General features: G+C 51.3%; 1 protein-coding gene across 21 annotated transcripts in view; it reads right to left on the bottom strand.

The window, feature by feature from the left end:
* MAP2 (microtubule associated protein 2) overlaps positions 1 to 22,738 on the bottom strand; it is a 225,683-nt gene that overhangs the window by 30,994 nt on the left and 171,951 nt on the right. For 5 of the 21 annotated variants that reach the window (XM_054177052.1, XM_054177054.1, XM_054177051.1 and 2 more), the window contains 3 exons: positions 18,514 to 18,627; positions 17,463 to 17,540; positions 143 to 3,949 (listed from right to left, as the gene is read on the bottom strand). In XM_054177052.1, coding sequence (XP_054033027.1) covers positions 143 to 3,949; positions 17,463 to 17,540; positions 18,514 to 18,627 — 3,999 coding nt within the window. The remainder of the gene's footprint in view (positions 1 to 142; positions 3,950 to 17,462; positions 17,541 to 18,513; positions 18,628 to 22,738) is intronic. The other 16 variants (XM_054177063.1, XM_054177062.1, XM_054177065.1 and 13 more) reach the window with 8 other exon arrangements.

A 22,738-nucleotide genomic window follows, 5' to 3' on the forward strand; every position in this document is an offset into this window, starting at 1 on the left:
AACATGCTGAGATTACTACTATGACTACAATAATTCTGCTTTGGTTTGGGTGGTTTTTGGTTTTGGGTGTTTTTTTTTGGATCATTAGGATTTGGAAGCAAAAAAATACTGTAACAGATGAAACAGAAAGGGTAATGCACACCTTGAGTGTCTGCCCAGAGACTGTCTGTGTCCATGACGGAGTCGTCGATTGTTGTTTCATCCTTGTAATCGTCACACGTCTCCGTCTTGTAGTCGGTGAGCAGGATTTCTTCTCTCTGGGGTGAAGCAGGAGCTTCTGGGGAGCCCTCCTTTGGCTCAGCTTGAATGTCAGCCACTTCCTCAACCTCCAGCTCCTCCTCGGCCTGGGAGTCCCCGGCTTCGACGTCCTCCTGCTGCGTGGCGGCAAAGCGCACGCTGTGCGAAGCAGACTCGCCCTCATCGACTGTTGTCTGTACCACGGTGATGAAATCATCTTCCACGGTCACCACCGATTCGATAACGCCTTTCAGCTCAGGCACTGCTTCTGGGCTGCCTGTGGCCAGCACTTCAGCAGCAGCAGCTCTCCCAAAGTCTGTTTCTTGGGGCGCTTCTGATACGAAATGCTGTTTATCCCCTTCTGTTTCTTCTTGCCCTACTTCCACCTCTTCTTCCTCGTGTTCTTCCCCCGTTGCGGTCCCGGCCGACACTTCGCACGGCAGCAGCCTTTGGATGTCTGTGGGTGGCACAGCTCCATCGGGAATCTTTTCAATTCCTTCTCCAGGCTGTGGTATGCTCTCCATCTGAATCTCAGCAGGCTCTTCCTGGAGAGGCTCAGCTTTTGGAAGGAGCTCCACAGAAGGCTCCTGTGCTGCTAACTGCGCAAGCGACTCTTCCCCAGACACAGGAGGTTTTGGCTGTTCTGCTTTGATATCCTCTGGTTTCAAGGACTCTCCATTCGAACCTTCTTGGGTCTGATCATGCTCTCCACTAGATTCATAAGACTCCTCTTTATCAACTGCTTCTTGATGTACCAGATCAGGCTTAGTTACTTTCTCCTTAATCTCCGTTTCTGACAGCTTGGTGCCGTCTTTCACGTAACTCAGCTCGCTCTTGGAAAGCACGTCTGCATCCTTTGCTTCTCTGGCCAGAACGGGCTGATCTTTCTGCTGAGCATCTTTGGGTTCAGGCTCTGCTCTTTTAACAGAGGCTTTGTCCTTCCCTGAAGGGAGAGAAACAACCTCGTTGATTTTAGCCTCTAACTGACTCTGGTATTCTTGGTCAGCTCTCCTCGCGGCCACTTCCATATCGTGCTTTATCGCGTTGTAATCCGGTTTGATTACAGCTTCTACCTCAGCTATTTCGGGAAGGACACCGAGAGCCTTTTCCTCCTTCTCCATCAGCAAAGAGACAGCATCCTTGCCTACTGCTAGCTCTGAAGCTGGTATCCTACCATACATGCTATCATCAGCTAGGTGCACTTTATCGGCCACACTTTCTTCTTTCAGTTCTAAGATTGCCTCAGGTCTCGGCCTCTCTGCCTCTGCACCTTTAACGGGGAAGACCTGTTTAGAGTCAAGGTGCTCCTCACTTTTTTCTAGCACAGTCTGCAGCTTCTCTTTTTTCTCCTGCTCAAAGTCCCTTGCCAGGAGGGACTCGACAGTGCCAGGCTGACCCAAGTCTTTGGCAGCCAGGAACTCTTTGGATTTCTCGGCGGCGGCCAGCTTCACTTCTATTAAAGACAGGTCTGGGGCCAGGCCGCGCCTCAGTTTTTCATCCGTGCCTTCGTAAAAGGGGCAGGTTTCACTGGTTAGATTCTCACTGTCCTGAACTGGAGAAGGCAGGGGGACTGTGTACTTGTTGAAAACGCAGTAGCCCAAGTCCTCCAGCTGGCTTTCAGCTTTGAGGGTGACGTGGTTCTCGCCCGTCACCGGCGGCAGGGCTGCGCCTCTCTCTTCCGCAGCAGCGTCAGGAGGAGCTGGCTTCTTTTGCGCCACCTCGGCATCTGCGCTCACGGAGGCCAATCTGGATCTTGTCCCTGCCAAGTCCAACATTTCAGGCAGGTCAGGAGCCAAGGCAGCCCCGTTTTTGTAATAATCTTTGGCCAGGAAAGGCGACTCGGCCGAGGGCTCAGGCTGGACCTTTTCTTCTGCTCTTGGTTTTTCTTCTTCGATGTGTTCATCTTCCTCTCTGCTGTCAATGGGGAAGCAGGGAGCCTTCTCCAGTGCCGGTGTGGTTGCTGGCATGTAGTCATCCCCTTCATCCATACTTCCACTGGTGTTAGTGAGGATATCTGAAGCGAGGGGCGAAAGATCGTGTGCACGCCCAAAGCTAAACCCTAGAGCTATGGAATCCAGGCAGGACATAGGCAAGTTAATAGACATACTCCTCTGTTCGATGGCAGACCTGCCCCCCAGCCCCAGGCTCCTGCTCAGAGTCAGGTCATCTTTGTTTTTACTGTGGAGTTCTCTCTTATCCCCATAGACTTTGGGGTCAATGGTGAACATCCTTTCTGTGGGGGAGCTTGGCTCCTCAGATTTGTCTGACCCAAAGCTCTGTGCCAGGGTACTGTAGCCCATCTCGTGAGCAGACATGCCCTGCTGCTGCAGTTCTGCCTGCAGCTCTTCCTCCTCTTCCTCTTTGTCTTCAGGAATGAGGCGGTTGGTCCGGTAAGGCTCGTAGACACTCTCCTTAGTGTCACTCAGCTCATAGTAATCGCTGCCTTGTTTCAGAGCCTCTGCTTTGAAGGCTTCCTCTTTCAGAGCAGAGGTCTCAAAATACTTTGACATTCCCGACCGATCCTCCTCCTCTTTCACTCGAGAGGGAGCTGAAGCGCTCATCTTATCCTCCTTGGAATCCTTCTTAACGTCTTTCTCTTGAGCAGCTTCTAGAGCAGAAGTCTTGTCAGTGCCTAAGCTCAGTGCCTCAAGGCCTTTCTCTGTTTTTCTGCCTAGCTGAGCGCTATCAGGGTGCTCTGCTCTTTGCTCAAGAGTCAGTTCATGGCTTGGGGGTAGCTGTGTGCTTGGCTGCACCTCCTTTTTCATGTCTGGTGTTTCCAGGAGTCCACTTTGGTCCATTTCTTTTTCTGCCTTGAGGACATCAGGTGACTTTTTAGCTTGGCTGTCCTTTGGAAAGTCTGTTTTGTCTAGGGCAAGTGCCTTAGCTTCAGGTTTTGTGGTAAATTTACCATCATCTAATATCTGAGCCTCCCCTTTGTCATAGAAGTCGTACTTCTCTTCTTCATCACTCTCATCCTTGGTCATGTCCTTTTCCTCCCCCCACGCGGGCATTTTCGGGGTGCTTGGAGTTTTCAGGCCATCGAAGGTTACTGTCGCAGAGATGTCTTGCAGAGCTAGTGTCCTGCCTTTGTGGACCTGCTCATCTGCAGTGAGATCTTTGGCAAAGAGTTGGTCAGGGGCTTCCTGTTTTGTTTTGAAACTGTCTTTGAATGGAAGGTCCTGGGGGACAGCAGGAAACGGGCTTGGTGGAAGTTCACCTCTGGCTGCTTCTGCCTTGGGTTCCGATAGCAATAGAGAACTTTCACCCTGGCTGATGGCAAAGCCTTGGATGTCTTTAAGGTCATCTTTCAATTTCAAAGATGCAACTTGGTTTGCTGATGAGGGCACATCTGCAGTCCTTTCTTCTGTTTTACTCCCTTTGGGCAGTTCAGATGGCAACTCCTTCAGCTCTGGAGGAGCAGGAGGCTTGGCAGCAGGTTCTGCAGAACCACCTTCCCCTTTCTTTAGTGGCTCAGTATCCAAGATCGGTTCTGACAGATGTGAAGGCATTTTCTCTTTGTCTTTGCTCTGTGAATCCTTTTTGTCTAGAGCCTCTGTTTTTGCTGGCTGTGGAACTAAGGCATCATATTTAGGTTGCTCACCAGTCTTACTCTCTTTCCCAGATTCAGGCTGCTTTGTGTCTAAGGGTTCTGCTGCCAAAGGGCGTGAGCCCTCCTGGACACGGAATTCCATCTTCGTGGCTGCAAGTAAACCTGAAGTAGTTTGTTTGGGTTGGACAACAGAATTATTTACATCACTTACAGGCAAGCAGTCACGTAGCTCACAACAGCACCTTGCTATGAATGATGGAAAGGAGAAGGGGGGAAAAAAAAACCAAACCCAGATGCAAACCATGCAGCAAGGCCATCCACCTAGAAATCTGCTTTGAAGTGTTTAAAGAGGAGGTTCCCTTTCAGTACACCAGGGTTTCTATTGAACAGGTGGAGCTGTGCACACAGAGATATCTGACCACTGGAAGGAGATGATTTCACCTGAACCCTTCATGAATTGCATACAACAGCAAAACCACAAGTGGCTCTCACTTCCTCGGTAAGCTCTGCTGGACCCTGCAGCTCATTATTAGCTTCTCATTAGTACAGCCTGCAAGATGAAGCCCAATCAGTTGTATCTTTGTGTGCTGCTGACCTTTAAAACACCCACACTTCTGCATCCCTGTATCTTTAAGGTGTTTTTTGTCTGTGTGTTGGCCTAAACTAAAGCAATGATGCATGTAAAAGCCTTTTGCAAGTGTCAGAAGAGGCTGGGGGGTTAACTGCACCAACTTTGGACATGCATTCTCTGGCAGCTGAGAGAAATCTCACAGCTTGTGGAGATCAGCATCAGAGCTATTAACAGTTCCAGAGCTTGAGGGTTTGCTTTCCAAAACAACTAAGCTGTCTCAGCTGTAACTGAGGTCAAAGAATCACAGAACTGTCAGGGTTGGAAGGGACCTCAAAGGATCATCTAGTTCCAACCCCCCTGCCATGGGCAGGGACCCCTCACACTTAGCATCTTCAAATGGCTGTAGATCAGGCCCTGATTAAATTGATTTGAAACACAGTCTGCCACTGTGTATTTTAGGGAGTAATAGCTTTGTAATTGGATTTTTTTGTCCTCCCCCTCCATGCTCTATTAATCATTATAAGCTGATCCTGCCTGAATACCCCACGGAATACAATGATTCCTACTGTATGGGAAACTTCCTATCATGCACAGTCTGGAGAGAGATGCTGCAGAATTGTTTTCTGCAGTGATCTGTTAAAAATCACCACCAAAACCAACCAACCAAACAGAAAGTTCTGTGAGTTTTGTTCTAAAGGTTGTTACAACAAGCACTGGGCCAACTCTGAATCTCCTCAGATCCAATTTAAAATCCTTGGAGCTATGAATCTGACTTTGTTAGAGTTGGCACCAAAGCAATGGTCACTCTTTAAACACTTGCATACTTTAACATGTCCTAGAACCATAGAATTGTCAGGGTTGGAAGGGACCTCAAGGATCCTCCAGTTCCAACCCCCCTTGCCGTGGGCAGGGACACCTCACTCTAGAGCAGCTTGCTCACAGCCACATCCAGCCTGGCCTGGAAAGCCTCCAGGGATGAGGCTTCCACCACCTCCTTGTTCCAGTGTCTCACCACTCTCATGGCAAAGAATTTCTTCCTAACATCCAGTCTGCATCTACCCATTCCTAGTTAAAAAGGCAGCTGTCACCCTGAGCTCTACAGGTATTAAAAGCAGAGCTCTGCAACAGCAGTCACTTTGCTCCCTTGTGTTTTTCCATTTGGTGACTTCCTTGCAAACCCTGTGAGTATAAAAACCCATGGCCACTGAGCCATCCTTGATCCACAGAAATTAAGTAGCTAGATGTTGACTCTCCACCTGTCCTGCTGTGTCTCTCACCATGCTGGAAATGAACGACCCCAATGGCATCCAAATATATTCTGAGTGCCAAATGGATGTAGCACTCTTGAGCTGGGCCATCCACAGCACTTTCCAGCCAGGCAGTGAGTAGGTACATCACTACTCCACACAAGCTGTCTTTACCTGCCCTTATTGCACTGGCTGGAGAGACACACTCTTCAAAGGCAAACCCTGAAGCCTGGCTCTTGTGTGCTGCAAGCCAGCTGATGGCAGGCAGTGTATTGTGTGGGTCAGCAGAGCACAACTTCACCCTGTAGCACCTGAACTTCACTCTGAAGGCAAACATCCCAGTGGAAGGGATGGAGGTTTTGCCTAAGGAGGGCACTCCAGCAGGGTTGAGCATTTGTTGTAAAACAACACCCAAACAACCAGAGTTCTGGCAATGACTGAGGAGAGGTGAACTGCAATGAATGGCAAGGATATGACACCAGGAGCTCCAGCTTTGAGGCAGCTAAACCAGGATGCACTGAAGCACACAGACACACACAAAAAGCCCACCCCCAACCCACCCCAACCAACCCCCCCCCAAAAAAAAACAGCCTGTGCACTGCAAATGGAAGCATTCCTGCACCTTTAAGCCTCTTGTATGTCATCATCAAAGTCAATCAATCTACTTTGGGAAAGAAAAGCAGATGAATCTCTGCACCAGAGAGGACAAAAAAAAACCAACCAACCAACAAACCAAACATAAAAATATACATAGCTTAGCAATGTGACTGGCAAACACATCTCAGATGGGGAGAAGGCTTAGGCAGAGGGATCAGCTCAGCTTGCAAAGCACATTTGATCACAGCAACGGAAAAGAACCCAGCGACAGCCACAGGGGTGGGGGCCCACCTTGTGATACAGCACCTAGGCAAGCCTGCTGCCTGAGAGCAAGAGCAGGCAGGCAAACACAGGGGAAGGAGAGGGAATGAAGCAGCCTTGGGAAGCGCAGCAGAGAGCTGGAGGCAGGATTCCCCCCGGCAGCAAAGGCATGCAGAGCTCAGCAGGACACACCTTCCTCGGCTGAGGAAGGGGCCGTGGCGGGCAGGGGTGCTTCCGCCACAGCCGTCACACTCTCCCTGCCGGGCACTCGGTCTTCACCACACACTTTGGCCTCCAAACCAGAATCCAAGTGAGCCCCGGAGAGGCCCTTTGCCTGCTCCAAGGGCTGGCCGGGCTCGTGCTCTTTCCCCGGTTGCCCCCCAGGAAGAGCAGCTGGTTGTGCTTCCACAGCCATCAGCCTCTTTACTGGGTCTTCTTCTTGAGGATGGAGAAAGGAGGCGACATCAACACCCACAGGAAACACCCAGCACACAGCTCAGCAGGGCTGCTTTGGCTGAACACTTTCAGCTCTGAATACTTTGGGTTCAAGCACATCAAAGGACCGCTAGTAGCACCCAGCCCTTTGTAGCCATGGTGGAGGGGAATTTTCTCACCCTAATCCAACCCCCCTCCCCAAAAGACCCCTGTCTCCCCCAGGGAAGCAAGGTTATGATGTAAGGTGAGAGCTGAAAGTGTTTTACAGCTATACCTCTCCCAAAGATGACTCTGGGGCAAGGATTCCTTGCAAATGGAGATGGTATTGAATGATGGATGGCTCTGACAACACCGATGCATCGCTGAGCTCAAGGTACACTCCTATGGATTTCTGGTAAATGTGCTGTTTAATCCAGTCCAAGACATTCAGCTGAGCTGGAGGAGGTGTGAGGCATTCATTTCTTTCCACTGACCTTGGCAAAACTGAGTGCTAAATGCCAGCAAGTCGACCTGTCCCATGAATCCTGGATCTGACAGAACACGGAGCCACTTCCACAGTCCTAAGCCCTGAGCCTGGCTGGTAGCTAATGGCTGCACAAGAATCCAGCCATGATCCCCACAATGGGCAGGTCTACAAACAGTTCCTCCCATGGGCTGCCTGACACCTGAACTGCTTGAGAAAATCACAGTTTTAACATGCAGGACTCTCCTGTTTCCCCACTAGCCTCCAGGCTCCTCATCGACAGCTGAGTCCAAGAAGCTCCTGAGTGCAACAGAACTGTCAGTTCACCTGAATTTCTGAGACACATCACTCAGCCTATGGGCTGGTCAGATCAGGGTAGCAATATCAAGAGCAATCTTCATTCATGCCATGGCAGAATCATCGAATCACAGAATTGTCAGGGTTGGAAGGGACCTCAAGGATCAGCCAGTTCCAACCCCACTGCCACAGGCAGGGACACCTCACACTACAGCAGCTTGCTCACAGCCACATCCAGCCTGGCCTGAAAAACCTCCAGGGATGAGGCTTCCACCACCTCCCTGGGCAACCTGTGCCAGTGTCTCACCACCCTCATGGGGAAGAACTTCTTCCTGACAACCAAGCTTAATCCATTTCTATTTTTGTTCCATTCATTCAAGACTTAGAACAAATTGGGTTGGGATCTGGGAAGAGGCTGTGTCCAGCCTGTTGCTGTGAGAACAGAACCTCTTTACCAGAGCTTGATTTTGATCCTGGGAAAGAGCAGACAATCAATCATCCATCCCAGTTCTGGCCTTTGCAAAGTGACTTAAAGAACACAAACACTCTTTGTGAGGCCAAAAGGTACCACTATGTCAAGTAAAAGACACCAGTGATAACATAAACATGTAGTAAAGGTTAGGTACTGTATCTGAAATGAACAGAAGCCAGAGGATGCAGAGTCAGGGCTGCAGGGATGCCTGAGTGTTGCAGCCATATTTACCCACAGGCAGATCGGGACAGCAGCCAGGCTGACAGCAGCTGGCCAGCTCCAACAGGCCCTCAGTAAGTTGCTTTACTTGTCCTGGCTGTGTGTGTGGTTTGCTGTGTGCATCCCTGCCAGTTCACAGCCTTCAAGGAAAGCCTCTCATTTTAACTCTGAGCAGTCTCATGTACACACCTCTGCCTCCTGAGACATCCCATGTGATGCCACGTGGTTAAAACTCATTAGCTGCCAAAGCAGGAAGTTATTCCTGACTAAACAAAGGAATCCTAAAGGCTCCCTTTGGCAGCAGACCTTCATGCCAAGCAGAGTGCTGGCATGCAGACCTATGAGGACAGCTCCTCCTCATGCCTGGCTTTTCAATGCTGATCCAGCTTGTTTTCCTTTTGGTTCCTTTTTCCCCCTCTCTTTCACCAGAGGTACATAGAACGGTCTGGGTTGGAAAGGACCTACAAAGCTCATGCAATCCAACCCCCTCTGCAGTCAGCAGGGACATCCCCAACTAGATCAGGTTGCCCAGAGCCCTGCCCAGCCTCACCTCAAATATCTCCAGGGATGGAGCCTCAACCACCTCCCTGGGCAACCTCTTCCAGTGTTCCACCACCCTCATGGTGCAGAACTTCTTCCTCACATCCAGTCTAAATCTGCTCTGCTCTACCTTGAAGCCATTGCCCCTGGTCCTGTCCCTGCAGACCTTTGCAAACAGTCTCTCTGCAGCCTTCTTGTAGCCCCCTTCAGGTCCTGGCAGGTTGCTCTTAGGTCTCCCTGGAGCCTTCTCTTCTGCAGGCTGAACACCCCCAGCTCCCTCAGCCTGTCCTCAGAGCAGAGCTGCTCCAACCCCCTGAACCTATGACTGTAAAGGAAGCTGGCCATGAATTAACCAGTCCAGGAGTGATCTAAGTACAGCTATAGGCACCCAGCTACAGCCTGATGCTTCTCTCCCCACTAGCTTCAGGCCAGCAGGCTGCCATGAGCGATCTTCAGTCGTTAGCACAGATCTGTGCCTGGCTGCAGCAGGAGGCTGTTTCCCTGTGAATTCTGAACAGCTCTGGTTGCTTGAAACAACCCAGTGAGCAATTTCAGGCACACACCTCCACCTTCCTGCAACACAGGCCTGCAGAGGATTCAGCACTGGTTATAACTTCAGCTCCTGGGTCCCCAGACTGAGCTAGTGAAATGCTGCCAGCTGAAAGGGGATCTGTTGCCTCAGAGAGGAAGTCTGCATTCCTGTTAGTCAATGAAACAGATCCTCCCTTGATTCCCCAAAAGCCATTCTGTTAACTCCCACTGATAAAACAACATGGATGTGATGATCAGGCCATGGAAAAAGGGGGTACAGAAACACACTAACAGTAAATGGCTTTTTTTTCCCCCCTCCCTGCTTGTTTGTGGTCAGCTGACACAATGTGAGGTGGCTGGCTGCAAATCAAATTGAGATCAAACACCACCCAGTGTTAGAATCACAGAAGCATGGAATTGTCAGGGTTGGAAGGGACCTCAAGGCTCAGCCAGTTCCAACCCCCCTGCCATGGCCAGGGACACCTCACACTACAGCAGCTTGCTCACAGCCACATCCAGCCTGGCCTGAGAAACCTCCAGGGATGAGGCTGCCACCACCTCCCTGGGCAACCTCTTCCAGTGTCTCAAAACCCTCATGGAGAAGAACTTCTTCCTAACAGCCAATCTGAATCTACCCATTCCTTGTTTTGTTCCATTCCCCCCAGTCCTTTCACTCCCTGACACCCTCAAAAGTCCCTCCCAAGCTTCCCTGTAGCTCTCTTCAGATACTGGAAGACCACAAGAAGGTCTCCTGGGAGCCTTCTCTTCTCCAGACTGCACAACCCCAACTCTCTCAGGCTGTCTCCATAGCAGAGCAGCTCCAGCCCTCTGCTCATCCTCATGGCCCTTCTCTGGACACCTTCCAGCCCCTCCAGATCCTTCCTGGAACAGAGGCTCCAGGTGGGGTCTCAGCAGAATGGAGCCACCTTGTTTGTACCTGCTGGAGAACTTTAGAACTTCCACTGCTGCCTTGGGTACAGATATGGCTTTTCCTCCATTCTGGTAACAACTTAGCTCCAGGGCAACCTTGTTGCCTATTTTGGACACTGGTCTTGGCAGTGATTCTCTGGCACAAAAGAATAGATTGGTTTATGCATCTTTAACCTAGCTGCTCCTTTTGCTTCTGCTGCTGCAAGCCAGGCCAGCAGCCCAGAGCCCTGCTTTAAGCAGGGACCACAGGTTCACTGGCTCCAATGTGGCATTTGATGCTCACACTGCAGCTTTACTGAGTGAAGATGAGACTCTGGAGGGCTGTCATTTACATGAGGGGGAGAAAACACAGCTCTACGTGCAGGCCTTCTGGAGGGTGATTCTCCCCCTCTGCTCCACTCTGCTGAGACCCCACCTGGAGCACTGTGGCCAGTTCTGGAGCCTCTATTCCAGGAAGGATCTGGAGGTGCTGGAAGGTGTCCAGAGAAGGGCCACGAGGATGAGCAGAGGGCTGGAGCTGCTCTGCTCTGGAGACAGACTGAGAGAGTTGGGGCTGTTCAGTCTGGAGAAGAGAAGGCTCCCAGGAGACCTTCTTGTGGCCTTCCAGTATCTGAAGGGGGCTACAGGAAAGCTGGGGAGGGACTTTTGAGGGTGTCAGGGAGGGATAGGAGTGGGGGGAATGGAGCAAAACTAGAAATTGATAGATTGAGATTGGATGTTAGGAAGAAGTTCTTCCCCATGAGGGTGGTGAGAGACTGGCAGAGGTTGCCCAGGGAGGTGGTGGAAGCCTCATCCCTGGAGGTGTTTGAGGCCAGGCTGGATGTGGCTGTGAGCAAGCTGCTCTAGTGTGAGGTGTCCCTGGCCATGGCAGGGGGGTTGGAACTGGCTGATCCTTGAGGTCCCTTCCAACCCTGACAATTCTGGGCTTCTATGATTCTCCTGGGAGGCACTGAGGGTATCCTGGTCCCCCTCCCCAGAAGGCAGGCACATCTAGAATGGAATGGATGGCAGGTGTGTGGAGGGGGAGAGGAACAAAATGGGACCGTGCTCAGTTCACCTTCGTGATGGCCCAACAAGACCTCTGTGCTCTTCACTGTGGCACTGGGTACTGTGGTACTAGAGCCAGTCCACTCTGAGCTGAACAAGGGATGCTCATAGTACTCCTCCTCCGAATTGCAGGGCTCCTCCTCGGGCACAGACACTGAAATGGAGGGGGCCAGGGGGCTGCACCTCTCCCTGCTGGCAGCAGGCACGCAGCCCGGGCACGGCTCTAGTGGTCCCACCTGATCCTCCGCCCCTTCATCTACAAACAGACACACACACAGACAAAAACTGCAACACAGACAGACAGACACAGAAAAGACAAGACAGGATGGGTGCATGCACTAGCAGCAGCAGCCACTGTGAAGGAGCAAAGCAGCCAGGACACAGGTTGAGGCAGGGAGAAAGGAAGCAGGCAGCTGCGCCATGTTGCAGGAGGGCAAACGAAGGTGGCATTTCCTACAGCCTTTCTGAAGGGCAGAAACCAACCACTAGAAGGAGTGGATTTCCAAACTATACATCAGTTGTGGAGCCAGGAGGCCATTGGCCTTCTTGGCCACCTGGGCACACTGCTGCCTCATGTTCAGCTGCTGTCCACCAGCACCCCCAGATCCCTCTCTGCCTCGGCAGGGGGGTTGAACTTGATGATCTTTGGAGGTCCCTTCCAACCCCTAACACACTGTGAGCTGTGGTCCTGTGAGCTCTATATTGATGCAAACAAGGCTTTTAGTTCCTCCTAATAGTTCTTCTTCATCTAAAAGCATGGGGGGAAGAAATCCCCCATGTATTAGAGGATTACAGGACCACACAGGATGTTGGAAGGGATGTCTGGAGATCTTCCAGTCCAATCCTCCTGTCAGAGCAGGACCATAGAACCCAGCACAGGTCACACAGGAACACATCCAGACAGGGGTGGAAAGCTTCCAGAGAAGGAGACTCCACAACCTCTCTAGGCAGCCTGGTCCAGGGCTCTGGGAGCCTCACAGTGAAGAAGTTCCTCCTCATGTTGAGGTGGAACCTCCTGTGCTGCAGTTTATATCCATTGCCCCTTGTCCTACCACAGGGTGCAACTGAGCAGAGTCTGTCCCTGTCCCTTCCTTCCTGACCCCCAGCCCACAGATATTGATAGCCATTGATCAGATCCCCTCTCACTCTTCTCCTCTCCAGACTAAACAGCCCCAGGGCTCTCAGCCTCTCCTCACCAGGCAGTGCTCCAGTCCCCTCAGCATCCTTGCAGCCCTCCCTTGGATTCCCTCCAGCAGATCCCTGTCCCTCCTGAACTGGGGAGCCCAGAGCTGGATGCAATATTCCAGGTGAGGTTTCAGCAGGGCAGAGTAGAGGGGGAGGAGAACCTCCCTGGCTCTGCTGGACACACTCCTCTCAATGCACCCCAGGATCCCATTGGCCTTCTTGGCCACCAGGGCACGTTGCTCTCCTATGCAGAACACGTCTACCAGCACTCCCAGGTCCTTCTCCACAGGGCTGCTCTCTAGCAGACCCCCTTCTAACCTGTACTGCTATATTCTGAAGCCTATGAATAAACTCCCTGCTCACAAAGGCTTAATTCTGCTTTAGCTTCCAGGTCTCTTGAACACACCTCCCAAGAAGTCATTTTTCACTTGCAACCAAACCCATTTTTCCAGGATGCTTGATGCCTTTCAGTTTGTTTGGTACCTAAAGCCCCATCTGAGCTGAAAGGGCTGTTCCAAAATGGCAGGCAGCCCACAAAAGACATTCTTCTGCCTTGAGACACTCAGAAGGATTTGGACATGAAGAGGCTGCCGAGCACTAAGGAGATCGCATCAGCCCTGCGTGGCCACATCCAACCGATGCAAGGAGCACACAGGGCCAGGGGAAAGATCATTTCCTGAGCAAAATTCTCTTCCCACAGCTGAAACAAACTAAAACATTTCAACAGAGCAAATGATTTTTGCCTTACCTTCTGCAGCAGCAAAAAGGGACAGGCTCATTGGAACGTTTTCCTCCGCAGCCGAAGGAAAGACAGAGACCTCCATCTAGCCAGCTCCTTTCTCTCTCAGGAAAGACACTTGACCCACAAACCTCCCTCCCTTTCTGTACCTTCTCTTCTAATTTGTGTTTGCTGCATGGCTGGCCACATCCACCTTTGTCATGTCTACAGCAGCGATTTCCTTCCTCCTGTGACTGAAGGAAGCCTCTCCTGCGCTCGGAGCAAGGCGACGCAGACTGACAAGCACGGGAGGAAAGGGCTCCAAGAGAAGGGGGGGGGAAGGAGGAGGCCTGAGGTAGACACACCAAGCACTCAACCCTTTGTTTGTTTAACATTGGGTTGAGTTCATAAATTGCATTCTGCTGAGCAGAAAGACAGACAGACATGCAAAGGGGCATGGGAATAGGGAGGCAGATGGCAGAGGTTTGAACAAGGATGGTAAAAACTGGGTCAAACTCTGCTGAGGCAAACTCCCCTGAATGAGAGCTGTGCTGCAATCAAACTGACAGCTCTGGCTTGCTGGGGTCAGCAAAAGCTCAAGTTTCTCACAGCAATTGAGGACCACATCCTTTAACACAGGGCAGAACACAAGATTCTTTTTTCCTGTCATTCGCTATCCTGAATTGATAACAGTGATAATTTTGTGGGAGAAGCAACCTGGTATCCTTCTGGCCACTGAGCAACCTGTCAGGTGTCCCTGCCCATGGCAGGGGGCTTGGAACTGCAGAGAGTCACAGAATCAATAAGGTTGGAAAAGACCTTAAAGATCATCAAGTCCAAACTCTCACCCAACACCTCCTGACTACTAAACCATGGCACCAAGTGCCACGTCCAATCCCCTCTTGGACACCTCCAGTGATGGGGACTCCACCACCCCCCTGGGCAGCACATCCCAATGGCCAATCTATCTTTCAGTGAAGAACTTCTTCCTAACATCCAGCCTAAACCTCCCCTGGCACAGCTTGAGACTGTGTCCTCTTGTTCTGGTGCTGCTTGCCTGGGAGAAGAGACCAACCCCCACCTGGCTACCACCTCCCTTCAGGTAGCTGTAGACAGCAAGAAGGTCTCCCCTGAGCCTCCTCTTCTCCAGGCTGAACACCCCCAGCCACTCCTCACAGGGCTGTGCTTCAAACCCCTCCCCAGCTTTGTTGCCCATTCCAAGCCCTGACCACTCCTGATGGGGAAAAATTCTTCCTCCTGTCCAGTCTGAAGCTGCCCTGCTGCAGCTTGAGGCTCTTCCCCTTGTTCAATGGCTAATGATCTGTGAGAAGAGACCAGCACCAAGCTCTCCACAACCTCCTTTCAGGGAGCTGTAGAGAGCCAGGAGGTCTCCCCTCAGCCTCCTCTGCTTCACACTAACCATCCCCAGCTCCTTCAGTTGCTCTTCATCAGATTTCTTCTCCAGGCCCTTCCCAGCTTCCTTGCCCTCCTCTGCCCTGGCTCCAGCCCCTCCACATCCCTCTTGTCTCGAGGTGCCCAAAACTCATTCCACTTTAGACTGGTTACTAACCACATCCTGTAGGCATTTCTGGTTACACTTCAGGGTTTCTGGTTATACTTCATACTGGTTACTAACCACATCCAGGAGGTGTTCCTGATTATACTGGTTACTACTACACCCAGCAGATGTTTCTGGCTACACTTTATACTGGTTACTAACCATGTCCTGTAGGTACTACTGGTTACTAAACACACCCAGCAGGTGTTTCTGGTTACTAACCACATCCTGTAGGTACTACTGGTTACTAAACACACCCAGCAGGTGTTTCTGGTTACTAACCATATCCTGTAGGCACTACTGGTTACTAAACACACCCAGCAGGTGTTTCTGGTTACTAACCACATCCTGTAGGCATTTCTGGCTATACTTTATACTGGTTACTAACCACATCCTGTAGGTACTACTGGTTACTAAACACACCTAGCAGGTGTTTCTGGTTACTAACCATATCCTGTAGGCACTACTGGTTACTAAACACACCCAGCAGGTGTTTCTGGTTACTAACCACATCCTGTAGGTACTACTGGTTACTAAACACACCCAGCAGGTGTTTCTAGTTACTAACCACATCCTATAGGCATTTCTGGCTATACTTTATACTGGTTACTAACCACATCCTATAGGCACTACTGGTTACTAACCACACTCAGCAGGTGTTTCTGGTTACTACCCACATCCTATAGGCATTTCTGGTTATACTGGTTACTAACCACATCCTGTAGGCATTTCTGGTTATACTTCTTCCTGTTTACTAACCACACCTAAGGCTGTATTTCCAGCACAGTGGGCTGACAAATGTTGTTCCTGTTAACACAGCCACTAATTGCCTTATCTCAACACCGACTGCAGGATGGAACATGCCCTAATTGCAAGAGGTAAGCCAAGAGGCAGCCCTTGGAAGCACATGAAATAGCAACCAGCCACTTGCACAGCTGAGAGAAGCTCTGTGTGAAGATGCCAACGAAGTTTGCTCAGCAGATGGCTCAAGAAGTTATTTCCATGCACTCCTTGGACAACAGCAGAGAAAGAAAGGAAGGAAGGAAGAAAGCGCTCAAAGGGAAATCTGAGGACGAAATAAATGGACACACAGAACTGCTTCTGGCATGGCAGAGGTCAGCTGGCAGTCCCTTAAAGATTCTGACCCCAAATCCTTCCCTTTTCCCAAGGTGACATGGCTCAGGTTGAACACACTGCTGCCTGCCTGCACCGATGGCCTTGAAGCAGCCTTCCGTCGAGCAAAGCACTGGCACCGGCTCACCACTGGCACTGCCTCACCACCGTGCCAACCCCACTGGGGCTTAGCCCTCTGCTTACAACGAAGCCAATGCTGAAGTTCTTTGCTGGAGGGGATTTTAGCAGGAAGGAAATGAGGTGATCATGGGGCTGCTGAAACTGAAGGTTAGTTGTGGAGGGGGGAGTGTAAATTGGCTTTGTGAGACTAGTATTTGGCTCCCACAGCTCCCTCCCTTCCCCTCCCCAAATACACACAGGCACTGAAGCAGGGATTGCAGCAATGACCCAGCTCTGAATCTCCTTGCTTCCATGCATGTAAGGTCCAAACACAAAGCTAATGGCAATTAAACAAAAACAGAAAGGAAGATGACCCCCACAATGTATCACAGCAGCCACCTGGGCTCAGGTTGCAGGTATAAGGGTGAGCATCAGCAACTTTGTCTCTTGAAGAGGGATGTACCCTGAATCTCTTTGCTTTCATGCACTGGAGATCCAAACCCAAAGCTAATGGCCATTAAACAAAAGAAACCAATCCAATAAGCAAAGATGGCCCCCAGTGCATCACAGCAGCCACCTGGGCTCGGGTTGCAGGCACCAGACATAAAGGTGAGCATCAGCAACTGTGTCTCTTGGAGATGGGTGTACCCTGAATCTCTTTGCCTTCATGCATGCAAGATCCCAAACTAATGGCAATTAAACCAAAGAAACCAATAAAAGCAAGAAAGATGACCCCCAGTACATCACAGCAGCCACCTGGGCTCGGGTTGCAGACACCTGATGGAAAGGTGAGCATCAGAAACTTTTAAAGATGGATGCACCCTGAATCTCTTTGCTTTCATGCACTGGAGATCCAAGCCCAAAGCTAATGGCCATTAAACAAAAGAAACCAATCCAATAAGCAAAGATGGCCCCCAGTACATCACAGCAGCCACCTGGGCTCGGGTTGCAGGCACCAGACATAAAGGTGAGCATCAGCAACTGTGTCTCTTGGAGATGGGTGTACCCTGAATCTCTTTGCTTTCATGCACTGGAGATCCAAGCCCAAAGCTAATGGCCATTAAACAAAAGAAACCAATAAAAGAAAGAAAGATGACCCCCAGTGTCTCAGAGCAGCCACCTGGGCTCGGGTTGCAGACACCAGATATGAAGGCGAGCCTCAGCAGCTTTGTCTCTTGAAGAGGGATGCACCCAAGGTATACGCTGCCAGTTACCTCCATGCTACCTCATCCATGCATTGCAGCTGGGTGCCAGGTGGGGAGATGCTCCCTGACCTTTTCCACACTGAATGTGGCAGAAAGCATCTCCATTTTCTGCTTCCCCCATCCTTTAGACCGTGCTGTGCCACAGGGCTGGCCGAGAGACTCTTACCTTCCTCCAGCGCTCCGGTCTGCTCGGAAGCCGGCGACGGAGGTGGGGAAGGAGGCAGGTTGGCTGACTCTTCAACTGCTAGAAACCAAACACAGGGAGAGTGAGAGCTAGCAGGGCAGGGCTGGGTACAAGCTGCAGTCACACTGAAGTGCCCAGCTTGAGAGGATTATTCAGCAGAGAGGGGGGAGAGCTTAGTGGATTTCCAGAGACGCGCATTCGGCACAGGTGGGTTTGACAGGTTGGACTTGATGATCTCCGAGGTCTTTTCCAACCTTGGTTGACTCTATGATTCTTAAAGGTTACAATAAAAGGATTGCATTGGTTGTTTGGGTTCTTTGGTTTTGGTGTTTGTTTGTTGGTTTGTTGGTTTAGAATCATAGAATCACAGAATTGTCAGGGCTGGAAGGGACCTCAAGGCTCAGCCAGCTCCAACCCCCTTGCCATGGGCAGGGACACCTCACACTAGAGCAGCTTGCTCACAGCCACATCCAGCCTGGCCTGAAAAACCTCCAGGAATGAGGCTTCCACCACCTCCCTGGGGAACCTCTGCCAGTGTCTCACCACCCTCATGGGGAACAACTTCTCTCCACATCTCTCTTGTCTTGAGGTGCCCCAAACTGGACACAGCACTCCAGGTGTGGCCTCCCCAGAGCTGAGTGCCAGGGGACAATCCCCTCCCTGCTGCTGCTGGACACAGCATTGCTGATCCCAGCCAGGATGCCTTTGGCTTTCTTGGCCAGCTGGGCACACTGCTCCTCTTCAGCTGCTTGTCCATTGGCACCCCCCAGGTCCCTTTCTGCCAGGCAGCTTTCCAGCCACACTCCTCCAAGCCTGTAGCATTGCTGGGGGTTGCTGAGCCCCAAGGGCAGGCCCTGGCGATCCCCTCCCTGCTCCTGCTGGACACAGCATTTCTACCATTCCCACACGGTGCCAGCACTTACCCAGTGGTGCTGCAGCTTACCCAGGCCCGCAGCTGTAAGTGGGGTTTGTGAGAGAGGCACAGATAACATTTGCAGACAGGAGGAACACTTTGAGCATCACTTCATTTTACCTAACGGGAGCGGTCCGGGCTGCTCTTTGTGTTGGACTTCCTTTTCCTGTTCTCCTTTCAGGACTGCTACAGCTTCAGCTGTTACCACTTGCACTATCCTGGCAGACACTTCTTCTGTGGCAGCAGCAGAGCCAGAAAACACAAAGAAAAGCAAGCTCATGAGAAGGAGGGCTTCAAATCACAAGGGTGAGCTTAAACAATAAACACATGGCTGAATCCCTTTGTTAGAGGTAACCTTTTGTCTTTCTCTCCTTCTGTTTTTTTTCCTCCCTGAAATAGAAGCAAATCAAACAGAAGGGACAGAGGTCTCAGAGGAAAATGTTGTTGAGTGTGTGGTAAAAGACAGGGGAGCAGGGAGATGCACAAAGCCTCAGTGTTCTTTCTGCACAGCTGTAAGATGATCGCTTCTTAAATGCCTGCAATGATTGTGTCTGCTTGCAGGTGCTGCTTGGCAAAGAGGGGGCAGAGCAGCCAGCTGAGCCCTGGGGTTTCTTGACACAAAACACCTGGGGTGAGCTGCAGCCCTGTATGGACTTTGAATGGTATTTCCTCCTCAGCAGCACATTAAAGGCAGTCCCCAGACAGACATCTACACTGATGAGGGACTTAGAACCATGCAATTGTCAGGGTAGGAAGGGACCTCAAGGATCAGCCAGTTCCAACCCCCTGCCATGGCCAGGGACACCTCACACTACAGCAGCTTGCTCACAGCCACATCCAGCCTGGCCTGAAAAACCTCCAGGGATGAGGCTTCCACCACCTCCCTGGGCAGCCTGTGCCAGTCTCTCACCACCCTCATGGGGAAGAACTTCTTCCTAACAGCCAATCTGAATCTACCCACTTCTAGTTTTGCTCCATCCCCCCCAGTCCTATCACTCAGAGGTCCCTTCCAACCCCTGCCATCCTCTGATCCTGTGAACTTAGCCCTCTCTCTTACTCATTAATTGATACCTTCCTCCTCCTCAGAACCAGGCTCAGTGGACATAACCCCCCTTCACTCTCCAGCTATTTGAGTGCTGCCTGAGGGTTGTTTCAAACACAGGGCACCAGAATCCAGCATGGAGCTGAGCCCTAGGGAGGGCAAGAAGCTGCCCTGTGGGGGTGGCTGTGGGGCCACCAGCTGCACAGCAGGCACATGCCTCAGACCAGGGCAGGAATTCTATTGCTGATCCACCCCAGAGACAAGAGGTTCCTAATGGCACCAGGCAATGCCCCCTGCTCCTGCCAGGAGGCACTCACACAGTGCCCATTAATCCCCATCCCCATGGCAGCAGTAAAAGCTCTCTGCTCACCCATTACTGTGTCCCTCAGGCAAGGATCAGCTGGGAAAGGGAAGTGTATTTAAATCAATGCCCTACATGTAACCTCACAGCAAGCACCCTGCCAGGGGACACTGTCTGTGAGCTCAGTAATGCTGATCGCTCCTCACACTCACCACAGCTCTTACAGAATGACTTCTAAATGTGAAGTTTTTCCTCCTCCATTGTCCCTCAGAAAAGCAGGGCTTCCTTTCCTCCCCCAAATCACAGGTGTGAGTGACTTGACCTTCACAGTTTTGTGTTTGTCTGACAGCCAAGTGCTGTGTTTGCCTCTCTTTGGCACAAACAAGGTCATGATGTAAGGACCACAGGCAGCAATCTGCTCTGGTGCCCAAGAAGGCCAATGGCATCCTGGGGGGGATTAGAAGGGCTGTGGTGAGTAGGTTGAGAGAGGTTCTGCTCCCCCTGTACTCTGCCCTGGTGAGGACACATCTGGAATATTGTGTCCAGTCCTGTGGCCCTCAGTTTAGGAAGGACCTCAGGGAGCTGCAGTCAGTGAAGTGTCCCTGGTGACTGGAAGAAAGGAGACTGCAACAGCTGCATTGGCTGCAGCCAACAGCAAGAGTAGATGGAGGAAGCCATCAGAACTGGCAAGCAACAACAGTAACAGGAGAAGCTGAAGTAAAACACTGACAGCCCAAGAACACAGGAGTGTAAATGTGCCAAGAGTAAAGTCAAATAGAAATCTGCTCTCTAACTGCCTGAAGGGTACCTGAAGGTGGGGGTTGGTCTCTTCTCCCAGGCAACCAGCACCAGAACAAGAGGACACAGTCTCAAGCTGTGCCAGGGGAGGTTTAGGCTGGAGGTTAGGAAGAAGTTCTTGCCAGCAAGAGAGATTGGCCTTTGGAATGTGCTGCCCAGGGAGGTGGTGGAGTCACCATCCCTGGAGGTGTTCAAGAGGGGATTGGACGTGGCACTTGGAGCCATGGTTTAGTTGATTGGATGGTATTGGGTGATAGGTTGAACTTGATGATCTCAAAGGTCTTTTCCAACCTGGTTAATTCTATTCTAGTCTAGTCTAGTCTAGTCTATGCTAGTCTGTGCTATGCTCTTCTATGTTATACCTGAGGGGTGGGTGTGGAGGAGGCCAAGCTCTTTTCAGTAGTGCACAGCAATAAGAGGAGGAACAATGGATACAAACAGAGAAGGTTTCAGCTGAACATGAGAAGAAACTTCTTTGCAGTGAGGGTGACAGAGGCCTGGAGCAGGCTGCCCAGAGAGCTTGTGGAGTCTCCTTCTCTGGAGCCTTTCCAACCCCCTGGATGTGGGGGAAAGTCACAGGGTCCCCTCCTGTTCAGACTTCCCTGGATGATGCTGCTCTGGCAGGGGGGTTGGACTGGCTGATCTCTGGAGGTGCCTTCCAACCTCTAATGTACTGTGAGACAGCAAAATGCAGGCTGGATTTAGCATCCTGGAGCATATTTGCTCGGTCACCTGCTCTCTATCAGCCAAACCCCCTCCCAGCAAGGTAAGGCAAATCCCTGTTAAAAAGGTCTCCCTTGTTACAGAACTTATACTTGGGTCACCTCCAGCCTGGTTCTGGGGGGACAAAAATGGGCTCTGAAAGACTGCAAGATCGTTCCCACTCCCTCACCTCCCTTCCTGATCTAATTTGCTTGGGACAAAGATTGTATCCCACGGGGAGCTATGGCTGGAGGTGGCAGGATTCCTCCTGAAAGGCTGAAATTGCCACCTTGGGCTGTGCAAAATAAGCAAACCAAGCCACAGCTGCCTCTGGGTTCGTGTTGGGGGTTTTTGTTTGGTTGTTTGCTTTGGTTGGTTGGGTTTGAGGCTTGGGTGGTGGGTGGGTTTTGTTTGGTTGGGGCCAGGCTGTCTTGTTTGCTTGCCTGTGTTTTTAACCATGGAAGCCTCACTTCTGCAGCCTCTTTTGATGGATATTTTGGGTGACAGAGGACAGCTCCCCAGAAGAGCAGAGCCTTTGCTGTACATGACTGCTGCAAAAGGACAGACACTCTTGCACTAATGGACACTATAAATAGCAGATCCAACGGGCAAGTCAGATCCTCCCAGGGCAGCTATTGAGACTTCACAGCTCCCTTATGGTTCAGTGGAAGTTCAATGAAGCCTAATGATAAAGAAAACACACACAAAAAAACACCCCCAAACAAAACCCAAAACAAACAAAAAGCCCAACCAACCACCAAAGAGAGTCAGGCAGCCTGGATACCCAGCAAAATCCTCCCTGCCTGAAAACTCTGCCTTCACTGGGGAGAGTTTTGCTCATAGAGACTTATTGTCCCTCTCTATAAGCAGGTAAACATAGACTCAGAGAATGGCCAGGCTGGAAGAGACCTCCAAAGCTCACCCAGTCCAACCCCTCTGTACTCAGCAGGGACATCCCCAACTAGAGCAGGTTGCCCAGGGCCCTCTCCTACCTCACCTTGAATACCTCCAGGGATGGAGCCTCAACCACCTCCCTGGACAACCTCTTCCAGTGTTCCACCACCCTCATGGTGCAGAACTTCTTCCTCACATCCAATCTAAATTTGCTCTGCTCTACTTTGAAGCCATTGCCCCTGGTCCTGTCCCTGCAGGCCTTTGCAAACAGCCTCTCTGCAGCCTTCTTGTAGCCCCCTTCAGGTCCTGGCAGGTTGCTCTTAGGTCTCCCTGGAGTCTTCTCTTCTGCAGGCTGAACACCCCCAGCTCCCTCAGCCTGTCCTCAGAGCAGAGCTGCTCCAACCCCCTCACAATTTTCATGGCCCTCCTCTGGACCCTCTCCATCAGGTCCAGGTCCTTCCTGTGCTGAGGGCTCCAGACCTGCACACAGCACTGCAGGGGAGGTCTCAGCAGAGCAGAGCACAGTGGCAGAATCCCCTCTCTGGCTCTGCTGGCAATGCTGCTTTGGATGCAGCCCAGGCTGCCCTTGGCCTTCTGTGCTGCAAGCT

Source organism: Dryobates pubescens, chromosome 37 (assembly GCF_014839835.1).
Source record: "Dryobates pubescens isolate bDryPub1 chromosome 37, bDryPub1.pri, whole genome shotgun sequence".
Classification (NCBI taxonomy): Eukaryota; Metazoa; Chordata; class Aves; order Piciformes; family Picidae; genus Dryobates; species Dryobates pubescens.